We start from the raw sequence: 20517 nt of genomic DNA, 5'->3' as shown, positions 1-20517 counted from the left end.
ATTTTTCAAAAGAGTGAAAAGTTTTTTTTTTGTTTTTTCTTAATATTTCATTTTGAAATCTAACGTGGAGCTAGACATATTCTTAGTTTTGCAGGTGCCCTCAGCCATGTGATTTCATAAACTTCAGGCACTATTGTGGTGAAAGTTGGAGTGATTCACTTCCTCCCTTTATCCCCCCAGCAGCCAATTAGCAGAACAATGGACAGGTAACAAGATCTCTTACACCTGCATTGTTGTATATACTCCCTTGCTCCACCTAGATATGAGAGATAGGTAGATATGAGAATAGCACTCAATAGTAAAACACCCAAGCCTGCCATGACCCCTTCCATTTGTGTTGAGTAAAAGAGAGAAGATCTTATCCGAAAGCAGATAGTGCCTACACACCAATATTACAATAAAAAAAAAATACATTATTACTTATTGGTTCAAGAATAAAATTGAAAATGGTATAATAAATTATCTGTAATGTGCACAGTGTAATATAGTAATAAAAACGATGCCATAAACATCATATCAGAATCCCTATAAGAAATAAAGACTTTCAATAAAATTCATAAATCTTCATAAAAATGTGAAAGTTATACAACAAAGCATGTGTCACACAATTCCATATTCTAATATAATTGATTTTAGAATATGGAGAACTTAGGGCATTTTCATTTTTTTTTACCAAACCAAACAAATGGCAGGAGAATGGCCGAAAGCACCCGCTGTTGGCTGACAGTGTGTGCAGTGTTGTGGGGCAAGTAAAAAATGCATTGGGAAAAAATATGAGCTCTGTCCTCTAAAGGAAATGTATTGTGTTGATCGCTGGTAATATTTTTTTTTCATATCACAAGATATCTCATCTTTTAAACAGATATTAGCTTTAATCACCCACTAGTTATTATAATCTTTAACTTTGCTATATTGAAAAACACTGCAACATTGTCTTTTAAAGGAGAAGGAAAGGCTAAGTCACTTGGGGGTGCCAAAATGTTAGGCACCCCCAAGTGACTTAGATCGCTTACCTTGTACCCTGGGCTGGTGCCCCTGTTAGGAGAAAAAAGCACCAGCCCAGGGTACCTGTAGGAAGCGCTTCCTCCTTCCTTTTTCTTCTGCCGGCGAAATCCGTCAGCCGGCGCATGCGCAGTAGAGTAAAAAGCCGACTTTCTTGTTTAAGTTCGGCTTTTCACTCTACTGCGCATGCGCACGCAAGCAAATAGGAAGTAGGAAGCGCTCGCTGCTACCCCGGGCTGGTGCTGTTCTCTCCGTACAGGGGCACCAGCCCGGGGTAAAAGGTAAGGGATCTAAGTCACTTGGGGGTGCCTAACATTTTAACACCCCCAAGTGACTTAGCCTTTCCTTCTCCTTTAAGTCACAAGTTGTGGACACAGTTGAACTTAGCTGTCAGTGACCCCTGGTGCCAAAGAAATTGCTACCCCATTTCCTTCTTTTTTAATTGCATTTTAATAACATCTCAATTTAGTTAGATGTTTATTTTATTTACATTTCGTACATAAGTAAGGGCAGTGACACACGGGGAGATTAGTCGCCGCACAACAAATCTTGGTTGCCGCGGGTGACTAATCTCCCCACAATGCCATCCCACCAGCTAGAATGTAAATCACTGGTGGGGTGGCGTGCGCGGCGCCGTGATTTGCTGAAGTTGTCCGAAGTTTCCTCTCAAGGCGACTTCGGCAAATCGCGGCGCCGTGCATGCCATCCCACCACCGATTTACATTCTAGCCAGTGGCATGGCATTGCGGGGAGATTTGTCGCGGTGCGACTAATCTCCCCGTGTAACAGCTCTAAGTTTGCCTCCATGTCACCTACCAAGTACTAATTTGCATTTTCGTATCCGGATCTCAGTGAGTCCCTACAAATAAAAGTAAAGTACTGATCTAACTACAGTTCAGGGTTAAATATACTGCCTAGCAAGCAGATTAATTGTGAGAACAGACTTCATTTACTACCCTCCAGCTTGAAATGTGTAATGCTGTCTGGTTGCTAGACCAGTTATAGGCAAAGCTGCTGTAGTTGTGCCATGGTACTGGGAAACAGTTGCCTCCATTGCAACTTCCTGGTAGGTGCTCACACTATATCTGGCCTGGATAGTTTGCAAATCAGTTTAAAGTGAACTCACATATATAGTTTATAGTATGTAGCTAACTCCTGGAGCATGTCTTATATAAAACTTAAACCAGTATTCCATTGTTTTACATGGAACATACGCACTCCCAACTGTTAACATTGCAGTGCCAGAAGTGCCATTGCTTGTTTTGGACTATTCTGAATCATAGTTTTTCAGATAATAGGTCCCATACCTGTACTAAAATTGTTTTTCTCAGGTAGTGCCTAGTTGCTTTCTGTGTTTGTTGATACAAAGGGCGTCCTTTTGTGCGTGTAAATGTATACTGCTTAAAATGTTTTGTATTATAAAAAGGAGAAAAATGCACTGGCCAGAGAAACCACTAAAGGCCATACATGGCAGATTTAGTCCTTTAGACTGATTTGGCAGCTTATCTGCCCATGTATAGGGACCACTGACAGACCCCTGACTAATATCTGTTTTTATTTGATAATTTGCCCTTAGGTGAGCATATCAAGAGAAAGATACGCTCATTTGGTGACGTCGCCAAACAAGCAGATCTTAACATGTATGGCCACCTTAACAGAGCCCTGTGCCACAATTTTATTTACCTTTCCCTGTCGTCACTAAAGTAGCTATTTTAGGTCCTTGCAAGGACCATTATTATTAAGACGTATAAATATTTGTTATATTTAAAATCTGTGTTTGTTGATCGAGAAACTAAAATAAGCTATTTCTTGGCAACAATTATCCTGTTTTATATAACTAATTTTCTGTAGTCACAAATAGTATTTGATCCCTGTTTATCCTGTAAGGGCAGGGGGACTCACGGCAGATTGTCAGCCTGTGGATAAGCAGGCACACGGAGCCAATATCTGCTGCTTGCGCCTGTACCCAGGGGAATTCAGTGCTTCCGGTTGTGGGCACAACTAGAGGATTTTAAGTGTAGGGACAGATTGTCAGCCTGCGCTGGCTGACAGTCCGCCTCGTGTGTCCTTGCCCTGGGAATATAATTCATTATAATATAATCCAATATAATCCGTTTTTTTTGTACTCATTGATGCTATGAAAGCATGCTTTGAATTTGTTTCTCCCATCAATTAAAGAGGACATAATTAAATAATTACAATAATACAATAATTACAGGTATAATGAAAGAGATCTATTATGTGGAAAGCCATTATTCAGGGTTAACAGCCAGCATAAGTTTATGTTGATGGCAAAATAAACTTATTTTATTTATTTTTGGTGCCTCTTAAAGGAAAAGTAACACTAACATTTTTTAAGTAAAAAAGCTATTCTACCCTGCACCAATAACTGCCCTATCCTGCAAACCACTTTTGTACTTAAAAAATGTTAGTGTTACTTTTCGTTTATGTTTTGACCGCATTATGGAAAGGCCATTTTTTGAAAAGCCCCTGCTCTCTAGAACCTGTAAGGGCTAAGGAACACACAGCTACTTGTAAGGGCTACAAAAATGCCGATAATTTAATTTACCGATAAATGTCTCTATGTGTGTTTTACTAGAGGCAATTCTAAGCATTGTGTATGGCAGTGTTTTTTCTGGTGTTTTGTAGCTGCTACTAAGTAACGCTTTGGTGAGGAAACTTTATGACCAGTGGTTCACATTATTGCCGGTGGGAAGGCATTTCAGGGAGGTTAGTTGCCCCCGGTAGCAGAGATTTATCTCTGGTGACGAATCTCCCTGTGGGGCATTAGCCTAAATATGTTTTTATTGACTTATTCTTCTATGATGAGTTGTGGTTGTATCTGCCATTGAATTGCTGCTCTTTTATCTGACGCATAGGATTGTGGAATTGGTTTACAAATGTTAGCTCGGACAATAAATTCTTAATGCTTTTAACTTTGAATTTAAACTGAGCAATAAATGATTTTTGCATATTATTTTCACTGAAAGGCCGCAATTCTAGTTATGCAGTTCTCATGAATTTCAGGCAGAAAATATAGTTGTTGTAGAGCTGGAAATAATTTACACAAAAATTTCTGGTGTCCTGATTATGATCCATATCTTGTTTTCTAAAATGAACAGATATTACATTTACTTTTGTTTTTGTCTGTATGCTTCTGTCAGGTCATATGCCTTTTTTGTTAAATCTTTCTAATCTGCTTTTCTAGTCAATGGTTAAGGTCATCCACAAGCTTCTTAACCTGCATGGTATGTACTCACATTGAGGAGCATTGCTCTGCCTTCACTGGAATGTGAGCAAAGCATAAAAGGAGCTGAAAGTACTAATTCTATATCCTTGTTAGAGGTAGACTGACTGGGTACAGTTCTTTTAGCAACTGCTGACTGAACAAATTTAGAGCAGTCTATGTTCAAGGTCTGCCATCCATTTGATAAAAGAACATTTATAAACATTCAGTGCAGTTGATTTAATACAAAGCAAAACACTGGGCCCATTCTGCAACACTGGTGTGTGCATGCTTTTACAGGCAGTTGCTGCTTAGTCTGACAATAAGCGTCTACATGGGGCCTTGAAAGTAGCAATTTAGTTAACTGCTTATAAAGACCAGTATATTACTGTAACCTTATTTTGGCTAGTATTTGCCAATGTCCAGCTAGTGGGTATATGAGCACAGGCACATGTAACTCATACCCACGCAGGAGGTCTCTGTCCCCGACTAAGAATCTCTAGATGGATGACTTCATCTATAGGGCACAGGCTTAGGGCCTAGTTAGATCCCAGGTTCAATGTGCACCACCTTCTGCTGGTGAGAGGAAGTGCCCACACCCTTCATAACACTATATTACAGTGTGCAGGAAGTGGTCATCCTATCTAAGGGCCAATAATTGTACAGATGCAAATAGCTAAAGTTGAAACAAAAGATTCTGCTCAGTAACTGCAGACTAGGAAGTGTAGGGCTAAGACCATAGGGAGTGTTAACTCTATGGGGCACATTTACTAATCCACGAACGTCTGAAAAGCGTCCGAATGGGTTTTTTTCGTAATGATCGGTACTTTGCGACTTTTTTTTGTATTTTACTGATAAAACAATGGTAACAATAGTTACAAAGTAGTAAAAAGTAGTACAAAGTTACAGTAATGTTTGTAGACCATGTGACCCCAAATGAAGCTGCAGTGGTAGATCAGGACCAGATGGTGATTATGTTAAACATGTGAGACTGCATCACAATTTAAAGGAAAGATTCTACTTTAAATTTAGTATGTTTAGTATGTTAGAATGTCTTATTCTTAGCAACTTTGCAACTGGTCTTCATGATTTATTTTGTATAGTTTTTTAATTGTTTGCCTTTTTCTTCTGCATCTTTCTATCTTACAGATGGGGTTCACTGACTCCAACAGCCAAACAACTATTGCTCTGTGAGGCTACAATTTTATTATTATTATTATTGTTGCTTTTTATTCCTTATCTTTCTGTTCAGTCCTCTCTATTCATATTCCAGTCTCTCATTCAAACCACTGCCTGGTTGCTAAGGTAAAGAAGGCCCTGGCAAACAAATAGCTGCTTAAATTCCAAACTGGAGAGCTAAACTAAAAGCTAAATAACTGAAAAACCACACAAAACAAATTAAAACAAAATGCAAATTGTCTCTGAATATCAATGACTATGTCATACTAAAAGTTGATTTAAAGGTGAACAACCCCTTTAAGATAGATAATATAAATGATTTTGTTGTACTTACTTCTATACTTTCATCATATCTGATAGTTGCAGTTGTGGTATATTTCATCTTAGCTATTTTTAGTCCTGTACACCACTTTATAGGGAAAATACCTTGTTTTTACATTTTTGTTGTTCTGCTCTGCTAGCCTTGTATGTCTGCTGATTTGCATATGTGTGGGAAGTACATTACTTCTTTCTCTGCTAAGGTAAAATTGATTTATTTTTCACGGTTTACAAAATATGCAAAACATTTGTTTTCATAAAGCATTAATGATTTTATCCTTGGTAGCACCTTTAAAAGGTACAGCAGGCTTTTTGCCGGTTTTTCTCACAGTGTTGGAATTCAAACGTGGAAAATTATTGTATGTCACTTTACATAATAATCAGTTGGTACAGGTATGGGAACCATTATCCAGAATGCTCGGGACCTGGGGTTTTCTGGATAAGGGATCCTTCCGTAATTTGGATCTCCATAACTTAAGTCTGCTAAAAATCAGTAAAATATTGAATAACCCCAATAGGCTTGTTTTGCCTCCAATAAGGATTAACTATATCTTAGTTGGAATCAAGTACAGGTACTGTTTTATTATTACAGAGAAAAAGGAAATCATTTTATAAAATTAGATTTATTCACTTATAATGGAGTCTATGGGAGATGGCCTTAACCACTCTTGAATGTGATGGGAATAGACCATTGAGGTTTCTTGCCCTATGTCTACAGTAACCCATGTCAAGTAATAAGATGTTTACTTCTGGACAGGTGCCAGTAAATGTTACCTGCTTATTGGTTACTGTTGTTAATTAGACCTGTTTAAAACTCTGCAGCTTTTATTTGCATAACTGTGTTGGTGCTTGCAATTTTTTTTTTTTGGGGACAAAAAAAGCCTTTTGGAAGAGAGATGCACAAAATGACATTCATTTAACACTGTGCATCTAGGATGTGTTTGTGTTTTCAGGAACTGATGAAAACCAAATAATGGCAGTATTTCCTATACCGTTTTTTCTACTCTTCTGTTCTATAGTGGAGGAAAATACTGCCTTCAAAACTGCTCCAACTTGTTAAACTTGTTTATTGTTCTTCAAACAGGAAACCTAATATTGATATGATATCACACTGTAGTGCAATGGATACCATTCTTCTGCTCTTCATACAGACACACAATATATCCACCCTAAACTCCATGCCCACAAATAGTTTATAAAAGCTATTGTGCCCAAGTAATTGCTTGGCTTGGCATGCTGCAATCTGAGAACAGTCTTGAATGAGGTAATGGAAGTTAAAAGATAAAGAAAAGAAGTACCCATAGTTGACCATCAAAAACAGAACACTCACGCCAGGCAGGAGAAGTGCAGGCTTGTTGGTTATCCTTTTCTTGTTGTGCTGATACTAAGTGGCCTTTGTGTTCACTTGACATCCACTCCATTTGGCAGCACTGCAGTAAAGTGCTATCCATTTAGTGCTTAGTGATGTAATTCCTGTGACATGAAACTTGTGTATTATGCTAATAATAATAAATAATGTAACCCCATGACCATATAATAAGTCACCTTGGAGTTCTATGACCTGTAAAAAAAAAAAAAAGCACTCTGCTTTCAGCCTCCTGCTGGGGTAACATTATTCATTATATATATATATATATATAATATATATATATATATATATATAATATATGCCTGTGGTTTGACATGACATTGTAAAGATGGTCAGTGGAATGAAAAGGGAGACCTTAAAGTGCTTTAACTGTTTTTATTAGATGTTAGCCTAAACACGGTTTATTTTGGGGTAACCTTTAATATGACTTATAACGCTATTTGCGGTGTCACAAAGGGAGTATTGCAAGGGTTTCATTTTCCATCTGTCATCCTTTTATAGAAATCAGGTGAAGATTGTTGCCTTGGATGCAAGTACAGACAAATATGCAGCATTAAATCTCTTAATGCCCTGTTTTGGTATGTTGGTGAGTAGTGACAAGGCTAGGTCTTGTTTACATAGAAAGAGGGAAACTGCTGGTGACTGAAACACAGCTATTTTTTAGTTTAAAACTTGCTAGTAGAGAACAAAGTTTTATACTAGTTGCTGTGAATTTATTCACAGCGTTGGTCTGTGTGCAGACATATGAAGCGGATAAAGGCGAGAAAGCTATGTATTTCCTCACTGATGCCTGCTTTGTGACTTTGCACACAGGCCAATGCCATGCCTATCCGTGCAGGGAGACGCACGGTAGAGGTGAGAGCAGGGGAAAATATATAACCAACTGCTTCTCCACTGAATAACACTGGAGGAGATTACGTTTTGTGTGCTGTGGGCCTTATTTAAATAGAAAAGAATTAGGGCTCATGTATGTCTGCGAGTGCAGTTATGGACCCTGCAGTTACTAATGCCTATCACCACTTTAATAGTACTTGCATCAAAATACGCTCCTTGTACTTCTGTATAATTGTGCTTGACACTGCTCAGCCTGTCCTGACTTCAGTACCGAATTGAGCACAGCTGCACCTATTGATGCAGGGGAACCCTGGCTCTACCACCATCTCTAGACCTGGCGATAGCTTCAGGGTTCATGCAGTGCCATATCTCAGTTGCTGCACACCAGTTGCTCAGCAAACACCAGAAATGATGCTAGGAAGATTTAAAGTCGCAAAAAAAAAAAAAAAGTTTTTAAGTCGCAAAAACCTTTCTGGCTTTGAAACAAAATGTATGATGTTGGAAGCCTTCCATAGGACTCAATGGCACTCTACAGACCAAACCTGGCGAAAACATAGTCACGATACCAAAGCTTGAATGAATAACAAAATTTTTGTAGTCGTTGCTAAAAGTACGACTTTTTCGTGGAATAATGAACGTACCACGAAAAAGTCGTGACATTTTAATAAATATCGTGGATATTACGAAATGTTCTGAAAGTTAGAAAAAAATACAAATTTTTCTCAATCGTAGTCAATCGTGCTTTAATGAATGGACCCCTAAAAGAAAAAAAGTAAAAAAAAGAACAAAACCCTGATAAAAAAAAATGCTTTGCTGAGAACATAGTTTGATCTTCTATGGCATCAAGTTGAAGATACTTTGTTTATATAGCAAAGGTCGATCAGTCAAAAATAAAGAATTGTTTGTTTAAACAATTATACACGTAAATACCACAAAGCAATTTCCCACAGTATAAAATAAATTTAAAAGTGTTTGCACTTACTCCAAAGTTCGTCTATTATTTAATTCATGTAAAGCCTGCACTATTTATTTCTACTGCATTGTACTTATTTTTTCGTTGAGTTGTCCAAACACCATTCTTATTTTTAAGCTTCTTTCTGGTCCTCTGATGTCTTAAGCTGGCCATACACGTGGCGATCTAACGATGTTTCGTGCGACCATCGGTCGCACGAAACATCGTCAGATCCGCCACACACAGTCAGGGCTGAAACAGCAGATAAGGAGGTAGAAACAATAGGATTTCTACCTCCTTCTGCCGATTCAGCCCTGACGGCAGATTTTGGTCAGGCGCCTTCTATGGCGCCCGATCAAAATTTTCTAACCTGGCCGATCGGCGAGTCGTCCGATATCAGCAGCTTCCTGCGATATCGGTCGACTCGCCGACATGCCATACACGCACCGAATATCGTACGAAACGAGGTTTCGTACGATAGTATCGGTGCGTGTATGGCCAGCTTTAGGCTAATGTGTTTATCCACAGACGAGAATCAGCTCCATGTGGCATTAGCCTTAGATCACCACTGTCAAGCAGAAGGACCATAGTCTGTGTGTAACCCTCCAAGTGATATTTATTTTTCTGCTGAGGTTTTTATCTGCATGTACTGTTTTTCTTTTTTTTTTTTTTACTGCTTTTTTTTCCCCTCCAAAATTCCCATCATGCTGTAAAGGGTTGGTGCTATCCACCAATGGCCTTGGTTGTTGGACTTTTTGCATTCCACCCTTTGGAGGTCTGACCTTTTGATCAGGGCTCCCTAGCCATAATAATGTTAAGGATATAGGAAAACATTGATGTGTTAAGGTGGCCATACACGTTGAGATCCACTCGCTTGTCGAGGTCGCCAAGTGAGCGAATCTTCTGCCAGTATCCCCACCTACGGGTGGGCGATATCGGGCAAATGTAGGCTAATTTTATCGTTTGGCCTTGGGGCCAAAAGATCGAATTATAACGGTGTCAATGGGCGCAGTCGGTTCTGGGACCGCATGAACGAGCCGATGCGGTTCCCCAAGCCGACTAAATCTTTTAACCTGCCCATCGTTCCTGCCCCTACACAGGCCGATAAGCTGCCGAATCGGTCTAAGGGACCGATATCGGCAGCTACAATCGGCCCGTGTATGGCCACCTTTAGTCATTCAGACATTGTACCACTATAGCAAAATATTTTCATCCCAAATCTTACCCGAACTAATCTCCAAAAAAAAGTCCCCCACACTTTAGGGACCGCCATTCTATAGGATGAAGAGTATAGTTACAGCCATCATGCTGCTCAGGATAAAAATGTATTTTCCATGTGCTGCTTAATCAAATCATGCTGGAATGTTAGAGCCCTCTCTAATAATTAACTATCATCACTTTAATTCAAAATTCTTACTTTTTGTTCATTTTAGGGTCAGCTGTCAATATTACAAGACAAAATAGATCACCTAGAGCGCCTTTTAGCAGAAAATAATGAGATCATTTCAAATATAAGAGACTCTGTAATCAACCTAAGTGAGTCTGTGAAAGATGGCCAAAAGAACTCAGACTCTCAAAATTTTAGCCGAGGTTCATCCTCTCAGCTTGAGCCATCAGCCCCTGCTTTCCTTCCAATAAATAATGAGGACTGTCAGTTTGCATCTGTAACTGGAGGCCACAAATCCAATGTTCAGGTAAGTGCTAAGCACTTTTTAACTTTTAATTTCAGTGACATTTTGTTTATGCAGTATCCAGGAAAAGACAACCCTGCCATCATTTTTTCTTTTAAAGTAAAATTAATAGAGACATCGTTTTAGACCATTCACTGCCTAAATCAAAGTGTGAAAGATCATTAGTGATAAAAACTGTGCCCCACTGACATTGTTCAGTGCCCTGTTGGATCCTTGGATCCTTTTGTCACACTGTTGCATAAGGGCTGCTGTGTTTTTGAATTATGCAAAACTTTTGTGACTCAAGACATGAAAATACAAAAGCTACATCAAGTGATTCATTGTTGATGCTATAACACTTAATAATTGTGTTAATTCCCTTTTTTTTTTTTTTAACAAAGCTAGCATACAGCAAGTTCCCCTGTTGACTCAAAAATCACTGTTTATGTTGTAAGCTAGGTAACAGCAATACTTTGCTAACATCTTTTTTACGTGCTGCCTATTTAGGTATGCAGGGTCACACCTGCAATGAGGCAAGGTGGCGACAGTGTGTGTCAGATTAATATAGACAGCAAAAAGTTGCCCCTGTTAATTTTAAAAGACAACATTTTTTACATTTTTTACAATGGAAATTTGTGTCTTCTAGTGGAATAAGTGCATTTTCAATCATTAAAAAAAATTACAAATTACTTTCTTAAAAGACTTTCTGATATTTCAGAGCTTTCTGGGTAACTGGTTTCCTGGTAATATATCCCATACCTGTATCAGCATCTAATAATAAAGGCTCATGTGATACACACTTTTTGTATGGAGAACCACACACTTGGCACAGTGGTACAGGTACTATATGTGTACCCAAAAGCAGTAAAAAACAAAACCATCTTTTCTTATTGTTACTTATGGGGGGAATGCAATAATAAGTGCTAAGGTTGCCCATATGCAATGACCCATAACAACCAAGATAGATCTGTTACATTTTCTCTTATTATTTATTCCTTATCATTCATTCCTATGCCATATGTAGATGTTGGATGTATACGATATTCTGCCATTCGATAATCCAGATGGTGGCGTTTGGAAGCAAGGATTTGATATATCGTATGATGAACATGAATGGGATAATGAACCACTTCAGGTTTTTCTTGTGCCTCACTCCCACAATGACCCAGGTAAAATGTGTGTAACAGCAGGGGCATTCTGTTAAGTATTTTTATTTCCTTGTTTCTCCCCGTTGAATGATTAGGTGTGTATGTATATTAAGGGACAGATTCACCACAATAAAACATACCAAATTTCTTATCATTTCTATGGGATTTTTAAAAGTGTATTTGTCAATGGGTGAAAGTTAGAGATTACCATTTGATAAACACACTTCTAAAAATCGTATAGATATGAACAGAAAGTGGGTGAGTTTTTTTTATGGGAAACTCTAATCTTGCATTTTGATAAATCAGCCCCTTAATGTGTGCAAACACTAGTGTATATGCATTATTTATATACATGAAAAAATTATAAATGCGGGCACACACAAAATGCAACATTTACCTAAGCTCTTGTTGCAAAGAGTATGGCTGCCATGTGCTTGCAGTGTCAGTATCAGTTGGTGAGTGCCAAGGGACTTTTATTAAAACCCAGGCTGTCATATATTTCTGATTACTGATCCTATACCTGTACTTCAACACCAACAAGTTCTTGCTTACTATGTTTATTATATTACAGAGTACAGTGGGGGGGACCAGATTATTTATTGCTTGAAGGGTATGGTATCTATGGCTTTTTTTTTATTTACTCTGTATAGCAGGAATGAGCGCCTCTGTTCAGGAGCAAGTATGAAATATAATAAACTTACTTCAGGAAGTATAAAGCTATCTTGGCCAAATAACATTTTTTCTTAATTTTTGCCCAAGTATTTACTCATAAACTTCCTCATAAACTTCAAGATATATTGCAAACATTGCTTCCCATAAACTAAAGCAGGTATTTGACAACAAAAAAAATGAACTATACAACTGTTAAGTGCAACAAGCCCATGTTGTGCAGAATAATAACCACATAGAACTGTAAATCTGAAAACAAAGCATCCCACCTTGTGAAAAATATGTCATGGTAGACAATTAAATGGTCCAAAAATCTAGTTTCGAAGGGAACATGACCATCATTTTTGTTCAGATCAAGAAACATGCATTTTATGTAAAAATGCAAGAACACATTGCTATGAACAATATAAAAATGTAGCTGAGGTTAAAGCACAAAGTGGGCTTTTAGTTTTTTAGGACATCTTAAGCATAGTAAATCAGGCTGATTTTTGTTTAATTTTACTTCAAGATATACTGTTAATAAAACATCATAGATATGAATGTCAGGGGGCCTCTGAGCAGTTTGATGCATAGAATTTCAGCTTGTCTTTTCTATTGTTCTGGGCCCCTGTGTTAGAAGGAAGGAATTTTCAGGTATTTTGTTGCCATGACAAAATGTGGGCAACAAAACACCTGCCATTGTCTGTCATTTCCTTTGAATTCAAGGTTATTAGTGCTGTGATCTGTGGCAGTTAAGTGCTTTAAGGGTAAATAAGTAAAGTATTTTGATCTGGTTTTACTGGTACTTTAAAATGTTTTAAAGGGAGTGGTTAAGAATATAAAGCCTTCTGTTATGGAAGCTTCAACCTTTTTCTCTTTAAAATGTGTACTTGCCAATTGCTTCCTCCAGTTAGCCTTTTGTGTTTTTAAAGAGGGCATCTAATATCAAGTTGCCATTGCCATTATACAAATAAAGGCACTATGCTTTTTAAATAATAAATATTTTGCCTGCTGTAATGAAAATTTTATCAAAAACCTTACTGGCACTTCTCAGCCATATTTCTCATGGCCTGTTAAAGTCGGTTCAAAAGAGCCGGCGACCTCCATCACACGCACTGTAGACAACCAATCCCCGTCTTGTAGGATGGGATCTGGTAACTCGGGGACCTGGCAGGGAATTGCAGTGCCTGTATATCTTTCCGTGTGAGAGGGCAGAGCTGTAATTGGCTACCCACATGCTGCTGAGAAAAGGACACGAACTGGAGAGGAACTATTATTATTATTATTATTATTATTATTAACATTTATTTATAAAGCGCCAACATATTCCGCAGCGCTGTACAATAAGTGGGTTTCATACATTGGACATACAGAGTAACATATAAAGCAATCAATAACCGATACAAGAGATGAAAAGAGCCCTGCCCAAAAGAGCTACAAACTATGGGATGCTTTTAATGTTTTAAAGGTTGCAATACATTTTTAGCCCAATTAGTTAAGACATGCATTTCAGTAACTATTTTGAGTTTGATGCCTAATCTTTGTAAGTTCTAATTTACCTTTCCCCTTCTTTCTAGCAGTTATAGTGTGTATATTTAGAATATCTGTAGTACCTAAAACACCTTATTTTAAGAAGGTGGTTGATAAAACTCAGTTGTTTTTAAGAGTGAGAAACATACATCAGTGCCTTTCTATTGCCAGACTTATTTCTGCAGAGATCCAAAACCTGTTAGAAATAGCGTGCCTCTGTACTGTAGTCATGTCCTGCACAGTTAGTAACGAAAGTATCTGGCTCAGAACAATTTAAACTGGACACTTTAAACTACTTTGTGCATCACTCTCCTCAAGTTCCTCTTACTGAGTGTTAAATGCCAGTTGCAGTAGATGTCCTTGCAAGTTGTCTTTCTTTTGTTGCAATCAATCTCCTAAACCTTTCTGTTTAATGCAAGTAAGGTCATAGTGATCAAATATTCCATCAAACTCAAAACAGAATTTTATACAGTGAAATGATGTCCCACCTGTCACCTAAATATATAATTTATTTCCTGGTGATAAACAAGGTTGAGACTATGATAAGCATTGTAAACCATTATATTATGTCTTGCATTGGAATGAATACTGGTGAGTGTTTTGGTTTTTACTTACTTCAGCCACTTTTTGTTTCAAAACACGTAAAATGACATGGAATGTGCTAGACTTCTAGTAAGTTTTTTTTCCAGGCGTAGTTTTTTCCCAGTTTTAGTTTTTCTTTAGAGGTTATAGCACGAAAAGGATCACACCTGGCATGATAAAGATTCTGTTGTTCCCCTTAGGTGTATACATATAAGCCACACTGAACGATTACTAAGAACAGTTACAATACTGATGGTTTAGTGATCCACAGATACTTTAATTTAAGCCTTGAATTTTCATCTGTGATATTATTAATTAAAATGCTTTGTATTTTTTTTTTTCAAAACACTTCACACTTTGTTTTTTAGGGTGGCTGAAAACTTTTGATGACTATTTCAGAGATCAGACACAGCACATACTAAATAATATGGTTATTAAGCTGCAAGAAGATAAAAACAGAAAGTTTATGTGGTCTGAGATCTCCTACTTTTCCAAGTGGTGGGATGGTATTGATAACCAAAAAAAGGAAGCAGTTAAAAGGTAAATGTACTTTCACATTATATGTCAAATAAAAAGTATTATTAGAGGGAAAGTTAAGCCCACAATTATGTTTTATTATGGTTGAAAAAACCCAACATACTGTTCTACGCCCCCCCATCTTCTAAACGCTACTTTTCCTACAGTTTTAGGGATACAACATCCAGACTCTCCACACTTCTTCGCCCTATAGCGGAGCAGGTTATTTGTGCTTTTCTAAGCGATCCCGCCCCCTGTCTTTTTGTGGCGCCGCTCCTAACACCCAAATTTTCCCATTGACTTTGACAGGGAAGATTTTCAAACTGCTGCCACTCTTAAAGCTTTGAAGCTACACCCCCCAAACTTAAATAACATAATAATGGGGCCACCCCAAATGAAACGGCAACATTTGTTGGATGACCCCCCCAAAGTGGGAGGGGCCAACAATAGCCAATCAAATTTCACCCATTGACTTTAATGGGGAAATTGAAACTGCTGCCAATCTTACAGCTTTGAGGCTACACTCCCCAAACTTGAATCACATAGTCATGAGATCAGCCTGAATGAAAATATGATGATTGTTGGTTGCCCAAAAGTGGGTGGAGCTTAGAACAGCCATTCAGATTTTACCTATTGACTTGGCAGAAATCCAACCTGCTGCCATTCTCACAGTAATAACACCAGGGTCCCCAAACTTTGCAGCGTTAGGCACCAGCTAACTGCGATTCAAGGTTAGGAAAAGTGGGCGGAGCCACAAACAGCCAATCAGATTTTACCTATTGACTTTCAATGGGGAAACTCAACCTGCTGCCATTCTCACAGTATTAACCCCAAGGTCCCCAAATTTTTCACATTTGGTCAATAGGGGACTGCAGTTTTAGTTTTGAAAACTGGGCAGAGCCACCAACAGCCAATCAGATTTCACCTATTGAATTTTATTGGTTTGATGCCAGGGTTCCCAAACTTTGCACAGTCAGTCACTGGGTGACTTCGTACTCAAGGTTAGAAAAAGTGGGCGGGGCCACCAAAAGCCAATCACATTTCTTTCATTGTTTTCAGTGGGGAAATTTTAACTGCTGCCATTCTCACATGTTTAATGTCAGGGTCCCTAAACTTTGCACAGTTGGTTACTGGGTGACAATGTTTCAAGTTTAGAAAAGTGGGTGGGGCCAACAACAGCCAATCAGATTTCACCTATAGACATCATATGTTTAAATTTAAACTGCTGCCATTCTTTAAATATTAATACTAAGGTCCTAAAACTTTGCAGAGCTAGTCACCAGGTAACTGCGGTTCAGAGTTAGAAAAAGTGGGTGGAGCCACCAACCGCCAATCAGATTTTAAATATTGACTTTCAATGTGCAAATTTAACCTGCTGCCATTCTCAAAGTATTAACACCAGGGTCACTAGGGGACTGCATTTTTAGGTTTTAAAAGGTGGGTGGAGCCACCAACAGCCAATCAGACTTCACCTACTGATTTTTTTAAATTTAAAATGCTGCACACTTATGTCAGGGTTCCCAAAACTTTGCACTGTCAGTCACTGGCTGACTACATATTCAGGGTTAGAACAAGTGGGCAGAGCCACCAAAGCCAATCCATTTCTACCCATTAAATTTCATTGGTTTATATTTAAACTGATGCCATTTTTTAAGTATTAATTCCAGGGGTGTTAAACTTTCCAGAGTTAGTCACTGGGTATTTGCCGATAAAAGTTAGAAAAAGTGGGTGGGGCCACCAACAGTCAACCCCATTACACACCAATTTACTTTCAAAGGTGAAGTGTAAAATGCTGTCAGTCTCACAATTTTTATGCCTGAGTCCCCCAAACTTTGCAAAGTTGGTCACTGGGGGACTGCAGTTCAAAAATAGGAAAAGTGGCTGTTAGTGGCCCAACCCAATCAGATTTCATCCATTGATTTTTACTGGTTTAAATTAAAAATGCTGTCATTCTCACACTATTTATGCCAGGGTGCCCACTGTTTGTCACTGGGTAACTTCGACTTTTGACTTTTATTGGTTTAAATTTAAACTGCTGCCATTCTTTAACTATTAATCCTAGGGTCCCTAAACTTTGCAGAGTTAGTCACTGGGTAACTGCAGTTCCAGGTTAGAAAAAGTGGGTGGAGCCACCAACCGCCAATCAGATGTCACTCATTGACTTTCATTGGGGAAATTGCTGCCATTCAGACACTATTAAATCAGTGTCCCCAAACTTTGCACAGTGATTTTTACTGTATAACTGTGATCCAAGGTTAGAAAAAGTGGGCAAAGCCAACAACAGATCAGATTTCATTCAGTGACTTCACATTTTTTTAACCCAATATGAAGTTTGTTCTCAAACTTCCTTATGTAGTTATTTTTAGAATTCTTAATTGAGCATAGGATTAAATTGAAAGTAACACTAAAATTTTTTCAGTGAAAAATCTATTCTACCCTGCCCCAATAATTGCCCTATCCTGCACACCAGAAAATACCTGCTAAAATGATTGATTGAATCTAGCCCCAATCCTTCCTATACAGAAGGAAGGCTAGGATCGATCAGTCGATCATCGCATTGTGGATTCTGCCCTGCATCGCCGTATCGCCCTATTTCAAATGACCGGGAGCCAAGTTTTAGCAGTTATTTTCTAATAAAGCATTCAAAATAATAAATGGTGTGCAGGAAAGGGCAATTATTGGGGCAGGGTAGAATAAATTTTTTACTTAAAAAATGTTAGTGTTACTTTTCCTTTAATGGATCTTCCAAAGGCTTATGCCCTATTTTACTGCCCCCTGTTAAAGCCAAACTAACTTTTTATAATATCTTTTCTAATATCTCTGTAATAGTTCATTGCCTTTGCATACAAGTTAATTATTAACTGTGTAAATAAATATGACTGTGTAAAAAAAAAAATACATGTTTATTTAGAGTTAATTATTTGCAAATGCAAATATCCATGTTTATTTCTGAAGGATACTGTTTAATTTAAGACCCTGATGCTTAGGGGCTGATTTACTAACCCACGAATCCGACCCGAATTGGAAAAGTTCCGACTTGAAAACGAACATTTTGCGATTACTTTGCGATTTTTTCGTATGTTTTGCGATTTTTTCGGATTCTGTACGAATTTTTCGTTACCAATACGATTTTTGCGTAAAAACGCGAGTTTTTCGTATCCATTACGAAAGTTGCGTAAAAAGTTGCGCATTTTTCGTAGCGTTAAAACTTACGCGAAAAGTTGCGCATTTTTCGTAGCGTTAAAACTTAACGCTACGAAAAATGCGCAACTTTTCGCGTAAGTTTTAACGCTACGCAAAATGCGCAACTTTTTACGCAACTTTCGTAATGGATAGGAAAACTCGCGTTTTTACGCAAAAATCGTATTGGATCCGAAAAATTCGTAAAGAATCCGAAAAAATCGCAAAACATACGAAAAAATCGCAAAGTACCGATCATTACGAAAAAAACGCAATCGGACTCCATTCGACCCGTTCGTGGGTAAGTAAATCAGCCCCTTGGTGTGGTCTTTTTGTTCAGTTCTTTACCTTTATTCTCTATGCTTATAAAATGGAATATTCTGAATACTGGTGCAAAATTCTGCTACAATTTGTTTAGTAAACGGACTTGTGAGTAAAGCTGCCCATACCCTGCAACATTTGCTTGTTTGGCAAGGTCACCAAACAAGCAGATCTGGACCTTATTTGGCCACCAACACCCAAGTCCAAATCAACTGATCAATATATATATATATTCTGAACTTTTTTGAGGCTTCTCAAATTGGAGAGTTGAACTGTAAAGTCCATGTAGTTGAAATTCTAAACTGCAACTGGCGGAGCCTGGTTCTTATATGCTAATTGGTAAAAATATGTACCAGTTCAGTAACACATTTATTTTTGTAGGTTGTGTCACTTGCTTAAAGGAACAGTAACACCAAAAAATGAAAGTGTATAAAAGTAACTAAAATATAATGTGCTGCTGCCCTGCACTGGTAAAAGTTGTGTGTTTACTTCAGAAAGTCTACTATAATTTATTTAAATAAGCTGCTATGTAGCCATGGAGGCAGCCATTCAAAGGAGAAAAGGTACAGGCACATAGCAGATAACAGATAAAACACTATTGTATTCTACAGAACTTATATGTTATCTGCTATGTAACCTGTGCCTTTTCTCCTTTTTTCCAGCTTGAATGGCTGCCCCCATGGCTACACAGCAACTTATTATATAAATTATAGTAGTGTTATTGTAGCAAACACACCAGTTTTACCAGTGCAGGGCAACAGTGCATTATATTTTTATTACTTTAAAGCTCTTTCATTTTTTGGTGTTACTGTTCCTTTAATATATAATATACAATCAGTGGATGGATTCCATACTCCTCAGGACTTGTTCGCATCAAAAATAGATTTTATTAGGGGGAGTGACATTTCGGCCCACAGTAGAGTTTTTTTTTTTAAAGTGCACAAACAACACAAGCCTAATAAACCCCCCCATGGCAGGAAAGGTGTACTGAGGTCCATGACAGGAAGTCATAATTGACAATCAAGATGATGCCCCCCCCCAATAAAATCTATTTTTGATTTGAATAAGTCCCGAGGAGTGTGGATTCTTTCCATTGATTTCCGTTGATGCCACTTAAGTGTTGTTCCTTACTTTGATTTCATCACTGTGGTGCAATCTAACATAACTAGCTTTGGCAAAGATCTGTCTACAGATTTAGGGCTAGTGCAGCTCTAATGGTCCTGGATAGCATGCTCAGACTTCTTTGGTCACGTTCCTCAAGACCTGTCAGTTTCTAATGTGACATGGGAATTTGCAGCTAGGGATGTGCTCCTTCTGGCGCAGAGAAAGTTTTTAAAGCACTTCACTGCTTTTCATGCTAAGACTTACACCTTGAAAAGCCAAAAAAATGTAACCAGTGAACGCAGTCTTGAAACATGATAATTGGATTTGTTATGCTGGCCACACTGGAATATAATGGGCAGTTTTGACCAAACTCATCTGACATCTGCCTGTGTGTAGGCCCAACACTTTCCAATGTGTCTGCTGCAGTTAAAACATTGATGCCTAAATGAAAAAGCTACCTCACACCCCTCCCTGAATTAAGAATGAAAGCAAAAATCTGTGCATTTTGCTATAGAACCCCAGTTGCAAGTTGTGTTTTAACCAGTGTTTATTAGGTGGTAGGATCTTTCTTCACCCTCCGCAAGCCACAGTTAGAAGGGCTCTAACATTCTGTGCATTTTGCTATAGAACCCCAGTTGCAAGTTGTATTTCAGCCAGTGTTTATTAGGTGGTAGGGTCCCTGCTTCAACCTCCCCAACCCACAGTGAGAATGGCTGTAGCAGTATACCCAGACTTGTTTGTACTTCTTCTGTCCCATGGGTTTGTAAATGTTGTTTTAGATTTAGCCTTTCAAGAATATTTAAAATATGACGTTGTGGATAAAACATCAGTTGTGAGGGAAAAACCTTGATCACATTTAGTCATGATGTTTCTTCAGCAATCGCACAAAGATTTCTAAATGTACCATTTAGTGTTAATGACTATTAATACAGCAGCTT

At 38.1% G+C, this 20517-nt stretch overlaps 1 protein-coding gene across 1 annotated transcript in view; it reads left to right on the top strand.

Annotated features, from left to right (window-relative positions):
- man2a1 (mannosidase, alpha, class 2A, member 1) overlaps nt 1-20517 on the top strand; it is a 62468-nt gene that overhangs the window by 5587 nt on the left and 36364 nt on the right. Inside the window, 3 exon segments of the mRNA NM_001170492.1 lie at nt 10314-10574; nt 11575-11719; nt 14827-14998. Coding sequence (NP_001163963.1) covers nt 10314-10574; nt 11575-11719; nt 14827-14998 — 578 coding nt within the window.

This window comes from Xenopus tropicalis, chromosome 1, assembly GCF_000004195.4.
Source record: "Xenopus tropicalis strain Nigerian chromosome 1, UCB_Xtro_10.0, whole genome shotgun sequence".
In the NCBI taxonomy this organism is placed as follows: domain Eukaryota; kingdom Metazoa; phylum Chordata; class Amphibia; order Anura; family Pipidae; genus Xenopus; species Xenopus tropicalis.
The sequence above is the reverse complement of the archived record's forward strand: the minus strand, read 5'-3'. Positions and strand labels throughout refer to the sequence as shown.